At 36.3% G+C, this 14,549-nt stretch overlaps 1 protein-coding gene across 24 annotated transcripts in view; it reads left to right on the forward strand.

Annotated features, from left to right (window-relative positions):
* The window catches only part of NRCAM (neuronal cell adhesion molecule), a 145,238-nt gene that overhangs the window by 127,649 nt on the left and 3,040 nt on the right, over positions 1 to 14,549 (forward strand). For all 24 annotated transcript variants that reach the window (XM_059473274.1, XM_059473280.1, XM_059473287.1 and 21 more), the window contains 2 exons: positions 2,397 to 2,528; positions 5,631 to 5,709. In XM_059473274.1, the coding sequence (XP_059329257.1) occupies positions 2,397 to 2,528; positions 5,631 to 5,709 (211 nt within the window). The remainder of the gene's footprint in view (positions 1 to 2,396; positions 2,529 to 5,630; positions 5,710 to 14,549) is intronic.

The raw sequence follows: 14,549 nt of genomic DNA on the forward strand, positions 1-14,549 counted from the left end.
AGCCTAAAGGAGCAGAAAAAAAGGATCAAGACAAGGATCAAGACTGTAAAATAATTCAAAACAAGTTGCATGGAAACCTTCCCAAAAGCATCTCCCTGCATAAAAAGTACTGAGCCAGTAGATAAGGATTCCTGTATTTACCCAGTCATGTTAACTCATGCCCTTTTGTAGTTAAGGAAGAAGGGACTTTAGACACTCCATTCTCCTTTCTAGTGGCAAGTTGCAATGTTCAGCATGAAATTTTAAACAGCCTATTTCTTACAGAAAAACCTTGTTTCACACTGTCTTCAGTCTTGGTCAAAGCTTTTAAACACTGCAAAAAGATGGAGTGGATAAAGAGGCAAACACTGGAGTATGTCCTTGTTAGGAATGAAACTTTGATATTTCAAATATGAGGCTTTTCCCACATTTTTTTCTTTGACAAGCATTCCTATAGAACATCTTCATAGTGTGCAGGTTTATCCTTTTTGAGCATTCCTGGTACAGTGTTCTGCATTGATTCCTGCATTAGTGGTTCACCAAGATGCAAGGTTGTTCTGCCTGAAGCGAATTATTTGCTTAGCATAGGCAGGAAATGTGCCATTTTTAAAGAAGCACAGAGATCTAGAAACCCTTTCCTACTGGAAATGCAGTAAATTAATACAGGAAGCTGCATAAGTAAGTTTTCATCTTCCTATCTATCTTGCATATTTTTATGCATGAGGTTTTTGCTTGATTCTATTTCTTACTGCATTTGAATGTGAATTGTGCTTTTGCATTTTGTTACAGTATGTATTATACAACATCTAATGTCCTATTATGAATGCAGATGCACAAAACTCAAAATAATTTTAACGTTAATATGAAAACAAAATTTTCTTTTATTTTCACATGTAGCTCATAGGAAGATTCGTTTTGTGATATTTTTAATTGCCACTTTTTAATATTTTATGTATATATATTTATGTATGTTTATATGTGGCATAAAGAGTAGAAATATTTAGGTATATAAACTATATATGAGATGTAGAGACTTTGATGCAAAAATAGTTTAAATTCTTGTGCATATAAGAGTCACTTTCTAAAATATAAGAAAATATAAAAAAGGGCTGAGATCTGAGTGTATCTCCAAAATAACCGAGCACATTAACTCACTGAATTAATTAGATCAAAATCAAGTCATAGTCCAGTGAGACCAAAAATAAGCATTTAAAGAAAAAGGTAATTTTAGCATAGTACTTCTAAAGTGGAATACACACTGATCTTCTGTATGGAGTGGACTGGAGATACTGTACATCAGAAGAACTTTGTGTTTCCATAGAATCCATCAGGAATGTGGGACCATTGACAGCTGCTTTTCTAAGATACCTGTCTCACACTCCTTAGCTAGAAAATTACACTGAGACATTGACTTGCATTCTGTCAGTTGAGCAGCTTTTCACAGAGTTTCAAACTCTTGGGTTTTGGGTCTGGAGAAGAAGTTGAAGAATGAGTAAGACAGGTTTGGATAGATACTCATCTTCCTCCACTTCATATTTTTTTGTTTGGAGCATGTATCCCTAACTCCTCTCACTCTTCCACTTTCTCCCAGCAGCTAATCCTAAATCAAGTTGCCTGTAGTGTATTTCCAGCAATAGAGGACAAAATTAGCTTCACCAGAATAATCCTACTGTGTTGGAGACCAGTAGATCCAGACCTTAGACCACATAGTTAATTCTGTTCTTCTTACTGCCTGTAGTGTTTTCTTTGTAGTTTGCTTATTATTTACATTATATTCCAACTAGAGTCAGCATTTGGAGAGAAATAGTGCCAAGGGAAGGCTTCCCACCTCACTAATGCTAAATCATGGCAGTCATGATAAATTAATTGTAGGATGAGGTATGGGTTTGAGGAAAGAAAGAAAACCTGATGCTTAATAAAGTTTTAAAGGATGCTTCATTGTTGATATTTAGTTGAAATTTAATGTTAGGGCTCTTGAATGATCCATCTGTTTCCCCATTTTAGAATGATGGAAATACATTAGCTTATCAGTATTGGCTTTTTATTCATCTTGAGAATGCAATTGACATATTTGTGTGAACTACACCTTGCAACTTTATTTCAGGAGTTTCATTAATTCGAAATAGTTGAGAATAGTTTTGAGGTTTGTGGAAAGTAATGTAGTATGTGCAGAGAATTTGCAAAGCAGGTGCTGAGCTTAAATGTTAGCAGACACTTTATATACTGAAATATGCATAGGTACTTGAAAATATTCTGAAAAATGGAAATACAAAATACAGAATAGCTGTTTTTCTTAATGCTATCTATTTTTCACAGTGAGTGTTATTCTTTAATGAACATTGTATTTTCTATTATTTATCTGAATTAGCATAGCATTTAAATGCAGCAAAACATATTTTTTCTTCTTTTATCTCTAGCAATGGCAAGCCGGCAGGTAGACATCGCTACTCAAGGATGGTTCATTGGTCTCATGTGTGCTGTTGCTCTTCTGATCTTGATTTTACTGATTGTTTGCTTCATAAGGAGGAATAAGGGTGGCAAGTATCCAGGTATGCTTTGTAACCAGGGTAGTAAAATTCATCTGTTGGTAACCCACTAAGACAGATCTCAGGCTTACTGGAAAATTACATTTGCTGCTGATTTACATTTACACTGTGTATATGGCAAATTGTTGGGCTTAGCAGGAGCCATCTGCCTTTTGGGAGGAAACCTACATCTATTTCAGCATAGGAGAAGGACCTTCTTCATTCCCAGAGGGTCCTGTCAGTGCATGACCTCTCTAAAGAGGTTGAGCTTTGTTTGGAACATCACCACCAGTGCACATTGCACTTTCTGAAGTTCAATGCAGATGAGTTTAATCCATTAACATGAGTTGAGTTACAATTTGTTTGGTCAGAAAGTCCAAATCATAGCTACTGGTTACTTTAAATTATGAAGAATGCATGCTGTAGGACAAATCTCTTCATATGTTATATTGTTTCCAATACCTTGAGTTACTTCCCAGAATCTGTGTCATCTTCAGCCTCTGCAGTTTTTCAGCTAGGTTTAAAGTTACCATTATTTAGTTCGACTGGGATTTTTTTTCTATATTTTTTTTGTTCTAAGAGGAGGTGTAAAATAAATGGTTTTTTATAGTATGTTTAGGAATGGCCAAGTATGTTTAAAATTTTTCATTAAAAATTGGAACTAGACAATGTATGTCTTCTATCAAAACACTCATCCCTCCTGGTGTACATTACAAAAGGCATATATTATGTGTGTGTATATATGTATGTGGACATACAGGTATCATATATATCTTTCCCTAGTGTTATATTTCTTTCTATGGAGTAGCTCCATAGACCAAAGCTCTCTTGAAAAGGATAGTGAGAACCACTGTACCTTGCACAGTACTGCTGGATAGGATCTCAGAGCAGCTGTTGAGGTATGAGTGACTATGAATGAACTTCAAGTGAGCATCCAAGGATAATCTGATTTTTCATTCTCCTGTTCTAGCTGCAATAGAAAGCACAGTTGCTAAGTTTCATGTAAAATCTTGATTTAATGAAAAATTTATTTTCTCCTAAGGTTTGGGAATAAATATCTAGACTCTAGAATGCTTATTTAAATTCAACTCAAACTTCTTGAAGTCCATACTGTTAATTTGGGCATGAAAAAGATGGATGAATTTAAAAAAGTATAAAAGAAAAATCCACACTTTGTTTTATTTTCTTCTGCTTATTTTGATCAGTGCATTTCTAAAAACTTGGTGTCAGGGAACACTAAGAACTTCAGCTCCGCACAGGGAAATCTGCTGGAATAGAATAGTAGATTATTTTTATAAGAAAATGACATAATTAAGTACAAGAATTCTATTCTGTTAGATTTTTTTACAGAGAGAACAAAGATCTGTAGTGACAGCAAAAATTAGGTAAGAGAAGTTTCTGTTCCAGCTGCCTATGCCTATGAAGAAAACAGATGTTTAAGAAACATATGGTGTTGCATAGGGTTATATGACAGGCTGAAGACATTCTCTTAGGGGTTTTTTTTTCCTAATATTTTGATTTTTTTAAAGAGAAATGACATAACAGAGGATATAGAAAAAGTGATTCAGGTGACTGAAACAAGTGAAATGATGGAGCTGAAAAGAGTAGGGAGGACATGGAGTGAACCACCATCTAGAGCAGGGTAAAACAGAAATTTTGACTAAAAGTGTGGAGGGCAGTTAGATGGTAAGGTTGTCATTACTTTGTGGATTCTTGATATTCTGTCTTTTTTGCTGCTTCTGCAGAATTATTACTTGCAAGGTATACGTTTTTTCATGCACAGATACCTATGCATATACACAGACATATATATAAAGGTGGACCTGGACTGTTTTTAAGATTTCCAGAATCAGTTTGTACTAGTGTTTATAGCAGTGACTCTGTATTTCTTGGGTCATTGCAAATGTACTGTTCCACAGGTAGTGACAAACGGAAAGCACTAAGTTATGAAATCTATGAAAATTTAGGTTATGAACTGTTTTTCATCATAATTTTTTGCATGTCATCCTGAGGTTGCCTGTGGTTTGTAGAAAGTAATTCATTACTTCAGTATGAAATTATAGCAGCCTGATACATCTCAAGGCCTTATGTGTTACTGCAGTTACGGACTTAGTAAATACTGTCAGGAATGATTAGTATCCTCTTAAATAATGGCACATAAATCAGTGATGTAAAAATAAAGTGTGGAAATTACCAGAGTAAAAGACAAGAGATTGTGTATTGGATTATATAACTGTATCTGCTGGACAAGGGAAAGATTGGAATAGATGCAAAGGTAAAATGAAAATGAAAGGTAAAGGGAAGAACCATAAATAGATTTCTTAAAGTCAGTATATTGCTTTAACCTGTGAACAATCTTAACTTATAGGAATACATGTCACCTGTAAATACCTGACTCCTCAGGTGCTTGTGGGTTTCTGTGTCAATGTGCTACATTTATTATGTTATAGGGACAAGTTATATGCCTAGATTTATTCCCACCAGTGAACAAGGATTAAACCTAAAACCAGAATGTGCGAGAAATACAATTGTGTAAAATTTAGGTTCCAGTGTATGTGACTTTGTGTTGGGTTTGATCATATTGTAGAAAAAAAGAAACAAACCATGCCTACTATTTTGAGAATTATTAATAATGAAAAAAAATCTAAAATTGGAGGTTTACTACATGAAATTAAAGCAGAAAATGTACAAACTGACAGTGAACAAAAGTGAATCTGATTCAGTTTTATCAATCAGTATGAGAAAAATATCAAGAAGAAATAGAGAGTATTGTTAAGTAGAACTAAATAATTCAAATTTGATTAAGCAATAACTCTATTAATAATCTAAGTTAATATGTTATTTTAGTGGGATTTTAAACAATTTTCTCTCTTTAGTGCTAGAAATAAAAGAGAGAAAGTTCTGCTAATGCAAAATGACATACAGTCATACTTGAATGGAAATAAAATCCTATAACTAATTAACAGATCTTTTTCTTAAAAAAAAAGTAATAGCCTAAGGCCCCATTTAAAAATGGTTTTTATTCAAAAGACATTCCTGCCAAATGTGATCAGTTTTAGAAATTAAGATCTTACACTTTCTCATCTTGCAGTTTCATGATAAAAATTATTATTTCAAATATTTTAGTGAAGGAAAAGGAGGATGCACATGCTGATCCAGAAATACAACCTATGAAGGAAGATGATGGAACATTTGGTGAATACAGGTGAGCAGCTGATGTGGTTTGTCATGTTCACTGTTGATGTCACACATGTACTGTATGTAGTATCACACTTATTAATTTAAGACTAACCTTTTTTTCCATGTCAAAGATTTTGTATCCTGTGTTATTTAGAACTAAAAATAACATTTCAACCACACCATTAGAAAAAAAAAATTATCCAAGCTTAACATAAGCCATGTGCTAATGCAAGGTGAAAACCACATTCAAACACAATTTTATGTGTTTGAAAGTCAAAGTGTGGAATCTTTATTTACAAAGCCATCTTTCAGAGAGTTCAAATGCCAGATACAGTGTCCTTTCAGTTAGGGCACTATGTTGAGCATTACAGTTTTTGAAAATAAATTTCTAACTGAACCCTAACAAAGACAATCTGGTGTTGACTGGAAAACAAATGTGTTTCAAATCGCTATCAGTACTAACATCTAATCCAATAACAAAGAAGTGATGTTATACACAGAGGTGAAGGAGTGTCCTACAAAGAAAGCCAATGTCCCTTTCATGTATTTCAGTACAAGATATATAGCAAGCAGCTTCAAAGCATGCAGCACAGCTCTTATTCTTGACACCCTTCTTTATACTAGCCAAATCTGGCATTACCAAAAGCATGCCTTGGCAAGACTATTCATACAACAATTATGAATATAGCTTATTAAATAAGCAGTTTATTTGTTTTTTGATTAGTACAAAAAATAATGTTGTTATTTTCTAAATAGGTCAATACGATTATATTTTACGTGGATATGAAATAGGTTTTGTGGTGCATTCCTGTGTCAAAAGCAGTGTAGAAGTTCTTTATTACTGCAAAGATTTGGCATTTACAAATGTACATAGAAAAAGCAGATTTTTTTCAAGAAGGATCTACTTTGTTGCCATAGCTTCTTCACAGAAGGAAAAGGTACATCCTGATCTGACAGGACTAGATGTACAGTTCTGAATGCTAAGGAGCAGTTTCTGTTTATTCGTTTATTCTTCTCTGATTAAAAACAGTATACTCCATTCTTAGGTTCATGAGTTCAGAATAGTGTTTTATTACAGCTATAAGTTCATATGAATTACCTAAATATAACAGATTAAAAGGGAAGTATGGAGCAATCTTTGGAAGGAGAGTTTAAGAAGTATACTGTGTAAGTTTTTTTGGGAGGCCTAGTTTGCATGGTCCTTTATTGCTCCACTGGTTCTTGATACTTGGAACTTCCAGCAGCAGAAACTGACCTTTGTACAGAATTGTACAAATGGTGTGACCTCAATGCATGTTTTCTCAGGCCTGGAATAAGTATTCAAGCCTGCTTTCATGTGTGACCTGTAGCAAGATTTGAATTTATGTCTCCATGTTTAAGTGGCTTGAGTTAATCTAAAGAATGATCTAGAGCTTTATTAAATTATTTTATAATGCATTCATTCACTCATGTCTAGTGAATATGGGCAGATGCATGCCAAGCTTTCACACTTATTCAATGGGAGAGTTCCATGTACCCTGCAAAACCTCCTTTTAAAAATGTATTTCTGTGTAATTAGTCTATATTGGGCTTTCCTCTTTTTTCCTTAGAGACAGGGCAGGAGCAGCAACCAGTCAGATTACAGAAGATACCTTGTCATCCTCTCTGCAGCCCAGCATCACTGCAGTCACTCAGTTCCCAGTTTGTCTGCCTCACATGATGCGGTGCTTCTTTGAGGAAAAAGGGTATAGGGTTTCCCTTGGAAAAAAATGTAATTTTTGAAGGATCTAGGAATTCGAGTATTTTGAACTTTTTTCATCACTTCAGGTCCATGTCTGCTTGGACAGGAAAGAAACTGGACAAGGAAAAGAAAACAAAAGGTAGCTGTGCCAATTCTGCTGAAGCAAACCCTGTCTTTACCAAAGCAAAGTCTGTGAGATCTGACAGATCCAACTTCTTCAGAAGGTCAGGGGATCAATACTCCAGCACCAGATCAGAGACCTCCTACACCAGGAGGAGGGCTAGGCAGTCTTCAGAGCTTACAAGGGTTAGTTCTGTCTCTGCTTCCCTCTGCCAAGAGGAAAAGAGGTCAGACAAATGGAAGTACAGGCATGGCTCTAGACATCATGCTTCTGAGCAACACATAATGGGGTCGGAGGAGGGCTCAGATTCTCAGGCAGGACAGCCATCCCCTTTCCAGACACCCCTCAGCTGCAACTCAGTTGGTGGCTTACTGGCAAGGCAGCATTCTTCTCTCCAGCACTGGTGCAGCCAGACCCCAGACTGCAGCTCAGACTCAGACGACACGCAGAGCTCCTGCCACAGGAAGGTAAGACCTTCTACTGCTACTCACTTCTCCGAATCTGAAAAGAATTCACTAATGAAATCTGTAATCTTGCCTGAGCTGGCCACTGTCTTAAAGGATGCTTTGACAGCAGCCAGGCAAAGCATAACATCTGTGGCACAGGCTAGGTCCCATTCAGTGAAGCATCCCAGGATACCAGTTGCAGAAGTTCCACTGGTTCCTTTAGAAGCATCTGGGAGCAGTTCCCAGACTTCTGAGTTTGATCATATGGACAGCTTAAAATATCAAACAGCTTCTGGGAAGGAGAAACCTGAGGCTGACAAGGCCTTGGAGGTTGAATCAGCCCCTGAAGATGGGGAGGTGGCATCTGAGTCCCCTACAGAAGATCCAGAAGGACCAGATCCTCTGCGTAAATTTGACATGGAGAATCAAAATTACCTTTTTGAACACATAAAGAGGGTGCTAATGCTAAAATCTTCCAAATCTGAATGTGCCTCTGAAGAACTATTTATTCCCTCTGAAGAAGGGAAGGTAGATAATGCACTTCCTATCCATTCAGCTGTGGAAGATCTTGTCTGCAGGATTTGGGGGAATCCCGAAGGCAAGCATGAAGCCCCACCAGTCCTACATAAGCTCTATCCTTTTCCAGTGCATAAAGCTGCTTTGTGGGGGACCTTGCCTGAGGTGGACAGAGTATTGGTTACTGGTAATTCTGTACTGTCAGTGCCTGATAATAGAGATGCTCTCCCTAAAGATCCTACTGACAGAAAGATTGAGGAAGCAATTAAAAGATCTTTTAAGCTAGTTGCAGCCCAGCTTGGAGTATCTATCTACTGCACTTATGCTTCTAAAGCTTTACTAATATGGTTAGAGGAAGAACGAGCTAGATCCAAAAAGAAATGGGTCCCATCTGGTGCCATGCAGAGAAAACGCAGGCTGTGTAAAATTGCAGCTAATTTTATCCACGATGCAGCTGAGGATTCTCTCAGACTCACTGTTAAAAATGTGGCATGCCTCACTGTAGCCTGGAGAGCTCTCTGGCTGCGTCCTTGGAGCTCATCACTAGATCTGAAATGTAAACTGCTGTCCTTGCCATACACAGGGGGCAAGCTGTTTGGCGAATCCTTAGTCCAGATCATGAAGGATGTCTCAGAACACAAGCACTACTTATGTCAGAGGAAAAAAAAGAGCTCTGCTGGAAGCTCTTCCTGCTCTCCTCACAAGGGTGTGAGTTCCTTGCGTTCTCCTCCAAAGTTCAAAGGAGGGAAGGGAAAGTATAAGGTCTCGCAGTCATTTCATGCCAAGTACGAAAAGACATCTCACTTTCAGAGAGATATCAGACCATCAAGAGGAACTTTCTAAGAACATAGACTTGCTTCCTAGTTTCACAGGAGCTGAGAAGCGTGGAAAGACATGGAAATGTTTCAGTATTTCTGGACAAATAAACCCAGTGCTTAGAAAATTAGTTGTTCCCAAGTAAGATTTAAATTATGAAGTTACTTAAATCTTAATGACTAATTAAGCTAGAGAAATCATAGCTCTCAAATCCCCTCTTTTTAGGGGAGGGTTTTTTCCCATTCCATTTCTAGGCTTCCTAGTGGTCTTGGGATTGTTTGGATTTGTTTGAAGTTTTGCACTCCTCAATGTCAACTAAGAGAATACTTTCTGTGTGAGAGTTGGCTGGTCTGCAGGACCAGACAACAATCAGATTTTTTTTGCCATTGTGATCTAGTGAAGGAAATGCAGGTGTTTCGGGAACTATGGAATGACTATGGATGCTACATTCCTGTGACTGGATGGATTCCTTCATTTTTACATAATAAGGGAAAACCGTGCCTCTGTAGCAATTTTCTCTGCACTCTCAGTGGTTTTCTGAGTTGTAGAAGACTGAGACAGTAAATTGTGGACAGTCATTTTCTACACCAAGAACCTGCAAGAAACAGAATAACTACCACAGATGTGTGTTGAGGTCAGTGTAGGTGTAAAAATCAGCCTAAATTTTCCTCTTGGTCCATAAATGGAGAGAAATTAAGAAGTTATGACAGCTACAGACCTGTGAGTTCATGGGTAGGAAGACTGGAAGCAAACAACTACAAGTGAAGGACGAAAGTCCTGTGGTCTGCAGAATGTTCTTAAGAAGATGAAACAGGACAAGGCAACTACAGTGGTTGGATTGATAGTGTGGTAACACAGGATATTTGCACATTTTTTGAATTATTTTGCCTCTTTTCTTCAATATTTTGACACTGTATTTTTCCTAGAAATTCTAGGATATGCTGTGAGACACTGTGGCAGAGTGTTCTGGGATTGCTAGATAATATATTACTCTTCCCTCTTCTGAGCTATCTAACAATAAAAATAAAGTTTTAACCACAATTGTGGGGTTTTTCTCTTGTAGTTACTTAACTTGCAGCTTAGGTGTGTTTCCCTAGGGACCTAGCCATGATTTGTGCCTCAGGACTGTTATTCTAAGCTTGGTCCCTTCCAGAACAAGAGGTTGTCTCAGTGGACTGCCTGAAGAACTGAACAGTCCAATTGGATTTGGCAGTAGTCTTACTGTATTCTAATTTACACACATGTACTTTCTTTGACAATTCTTTTTTTAATTCTTGAATACTTGTGTGGTTAACAACTTTTTCAGCACATTGCTTTTTAAAGCCAGGGCTTTATCACCCTGTTTTTCCAGCTTCTGTCAGGATTAAAGATTGAGTATTGAGAGATGTTAATGAAAAACTACTCAGAAGACTAATATAGGTGTGCTTAAATAAGAAATAGTAAAATGGTTTGAAGTCTGGATTGACTGTAATAATATTAGGACTCACAGTCCTAATAATTTAAGAGTGTCAGCAGAAACCTCTTAAGTATAGGGACAGATTCTCCTGGAGTATGCAGGGAAGCCATAGAGGAAGGAATTTCTGTGGCTTTACCTAATTGCTTTTGCATAAGACATTTCTGGGCTATTGACCTGAGGTCACAGAAAAAGGAATTTACTGCCAACAGTTTTCATCTTCTGCATCCACTTTCTGTGTCTCACAGCCCAGATTGTTTTACCCACTTTGTTTCATGTTGCCTTTCACCTGACAGCTGTGAGGAAAAGTAGTGTATTGCTAACCATATATTGAGTCTTTTTGCATGTCTAAGAATGTGGCAAAGTGTAGTTGGGAACTAGTTGCCTGCTGGACTGCAGAGGCATCGTAAAAGTGTCTTCCCCATTCTGACTGGTTGCTGCATGTACCCATATCTAAGGAAGAAAAATTGAAAAGTTGAAAGAAGAGAGGAGATTTCAAGGTACATATTTCTTTCAATAACTGATAAGCTTGTGAAATGGAATTACTTTTTTTAAACAAATAAATGTGTACTTTGCACTTAGGTTATTGTTACCTTCATACTTCTTATATCTCTTAATAATTAACTTCAAGTTTGAGATGTGTTTCATTAAACTAAGAAGAAAAAGAAACATATTCATATAATAGCAATCATTAATGATTAATATTTAAATCATGCTTTTAGAATATGTTTTAATATTAAACACTTTCTTACTGAAAAGAAGTGTATATGGTACATATAAGTGTTTATCAAAATGATTGGTACATATGAGTCTTCTTTGAGAAATTTGCATCCCTAAAAAGATACTAGTATGGAATTTTTTTTACAGCAAAAAATAGTAAAAGTATGACTACACTTAACTTCCATGGCTCTAAATAAAGCATACCCATTCTCACCTCATGTTTGGTTCCCATCAACTATTGTTTTCTGACTATTAATTACATGCCACTGCATAAATGACGCTTTAAAAAACTTTTTTATCACTGTAATTTTAGTCAATCCAATTTGCACTTTATTTTTTAATATCACAATATTACATTAGGTATGTAATAGAAGTCAGCAAGCAAAACCTCAAACAGAAACAGAAAGAAACTATGATTTATCCTGATTGCACTTTGGAATAGTTTTATGAACAGTTGTAAGCAAGGTTGGCAAACTTTGTGGGTACAGTATCAAAATTTATGGCTTTACCATGTTATGGCAATATAATATTATATATTCTACTGTCTAAAGTGTTCTATAGCTCTTCCTAATGTAATTCAGCAGTTTCTGTAGTTTGCTTCTTGGCAGGAAACAGATAATACATTCATTTTGCCAGACCACCAGAGTCCCTCCTCTGTTTTGAATCCCCAGGGTAGCAAAAGTGTTGTCCAAAACATTGATGTGTTCACTTTTTTCTCATTTTCCTATTTGTTTGGTTTTTTTCTCAATTTCTTTCTCTTCCACCCAAAACATTGTGTTCATCTTAAGAGTCATAATCCAGTTTGATACAGAAAAAATGGTACCATGGCATATGTTATCTTTTCTGAACCAGGAGTGTAAAGCATCTTGGATAATCCCACTTGTTTTTCCCACTGCCAGAGTCCTGACAGAACCTCTCTCTAGATTTATATAGTGCAACAAGTGAAGGAATCCCCGGGTTGAGATTTGATTTTTGCAGTTTCTGTGACTATGCTCTCACACCAGTACCCACCTCCATGTAGTTACACTCCTGGGTAAATCTGCAGTTTTGTTTGCTTTCAATTATAGAGATTGTGGAATTCACATCCTGACTAAAATATAGAAAAATCTTATACTCAATGCAACTGTGTAAGTATTTCTTCATTGTTTGTCTTCTACATAAACTTCATTTGCAAAAATATAAATAAGAAAACCAGAAGAGCAACAGAAAGCAGAAGTTCTCATACTCAGATTTTTCTAAATTGTAATGGCAAATCAAGCTTTTCATTTGAATAAACACAAAAATGTTGGTGTATTTATACAGTAGTGGCATATTGTTTATATTTGTATATTCCAACCTAGTGAATTACACTGGCTAGAGTCATATTTTAGAATATTTGCACAGAGAATCATGACCAATGAGAATATGATACAACTGCAATTTTAATTTATTTTAATTTCTGCATATTATGGTGTAAAGAATTATGAAGTTGTTCACCTGAAATTAAACAGCAAACCATATACCAGTGCTCTTTCCTTAACAGTCTAACCCAGAAAGCAGATCTTCCCTGGAAGAAGGACTGGTTACAATTTCAGCAGGAAGGCCTGGCCTTCCTTTGACTCGTGCAGTCTGTTTTAATAACATACCTTCTGATGGGGGCATTGGAGAAACTACATTGTGTATGAGTATTAAATACTCAATTCCATCTTCAGCATTTAAATATGGGGTCCTTCCAAAATGAACTCTCTTCAGTAATGTCTCTGTAATCTGCTTGTGTTCACAGTGTTACAAACATTTTCACTTTGCTGCTGGATTCTTGAAATTTTGGAGTGCAGTGTTTTAAATGTTATTTGCCTGTATGTTTGTAGCCCCAGTGAGCACAGATGAATGACATTTATCCTCGTGCCTTGTACACCACAATAAGGAAAACATCAAGCCTGATACAGTCACGTTTGGAGGTTTTGCTTTTGTGTGCTTTGAGCATGAGGATTTTCTTACATGTAAATAAGAGAGATACTCATACCACTTTTTTTCCAGTGTATATGCAGAATCATAAAATCTCTGGTATGCTTTTCTGTAAGTATATGCATATTAGAGGTGGCCTTCTTTTAGAACTTAATAATTTAGTGTTTTCCAAAACAAACAAAAAAAAAGGTGATGAGGAGAAACAGCTTGTTGGAAAATGGCAGTAATGGTTTTCTAGCAACAGTTTCCCACCAGGGCCTTTGTTGGCTAACTATATGATCTGATGTGGCCTTGTACATCCTGTGTTTTTTATATATATATATATACACACACACCCATATATATATATGGTTTCTCTGGGTGCTTAAAGGAAGGTATTAGTTAGAAAAAAAATGCATTATTTTATAACATACTAGGTTTTAGGAATTAGAGGGTTAAAATAATTTGCTGAGTATATATTCAGCCTAGTGTTCTAGAAATTGCAAAATGAAATTTTGTTTCTTTAATATTTTATATGTGTTTCTTTATATTTCCCATAAGCTGTGAATCTAAATAAAACCCCCAAACCACTTCATTTTTTTGTACCCTATATGCAAATCAAGTCACATGTTCTGTTTAAGACAAGGTATATAATTGCTCCCAAAAGTGCAGCTGGAAATGGTGGGTTTCAATTCAAAATGCTTTGGAGCTGCTGCTGAAATCCTCATCTTGACACTGAAGTGCAATGTAAAGGATTCTGAAAAGAGCCCAACTATATCTATTTCATGAAATACAAGCCTACCACAGCTGCAAATTTATTTGAGGATATTGATGGTGCTGCCTTTTCCACTGACAAAGGAAAGACCACAGTACTTTGCTACAGGGATCTTCTCCACTGGCCTTTCTTTCCTTTCCTTTTTCTCTTGTCCTCCAAATCACCATCATCATTGTCAGAACATTATCAGTCACGGAATAGGGTAGGGAGATGGATCTGATAAGAAATGAAAAAAACTAAGCATGCTCTCAACTCTTCAATTCTAGCTACTGTAAGCTAAATTGTTGCTTTACCTGTAATACAGTCAATATTGTAGAAATTTTAAGAGCAACTTATTATTGATACAATACTGATCACTATCAGGATATGGACTTT

The sequence above is a fragment of the Ammospiza nelsoni genome, chromosome 5 (genome assembly GCF_027579445.1).
Source record: "Ammospiza nelsoni isolate bAmmNel1 chromosome 5, bAmmNel1.pri, whole genome shotgun sequence".
In the NCBI taxonomy this organism is placed as follows: domain Eukaryota; kingdom Metazoa; phylum Chordata; class Aves; order Passeriformes; family Passerellidae; genus Ammospiza; species Ammospiza nelsoni.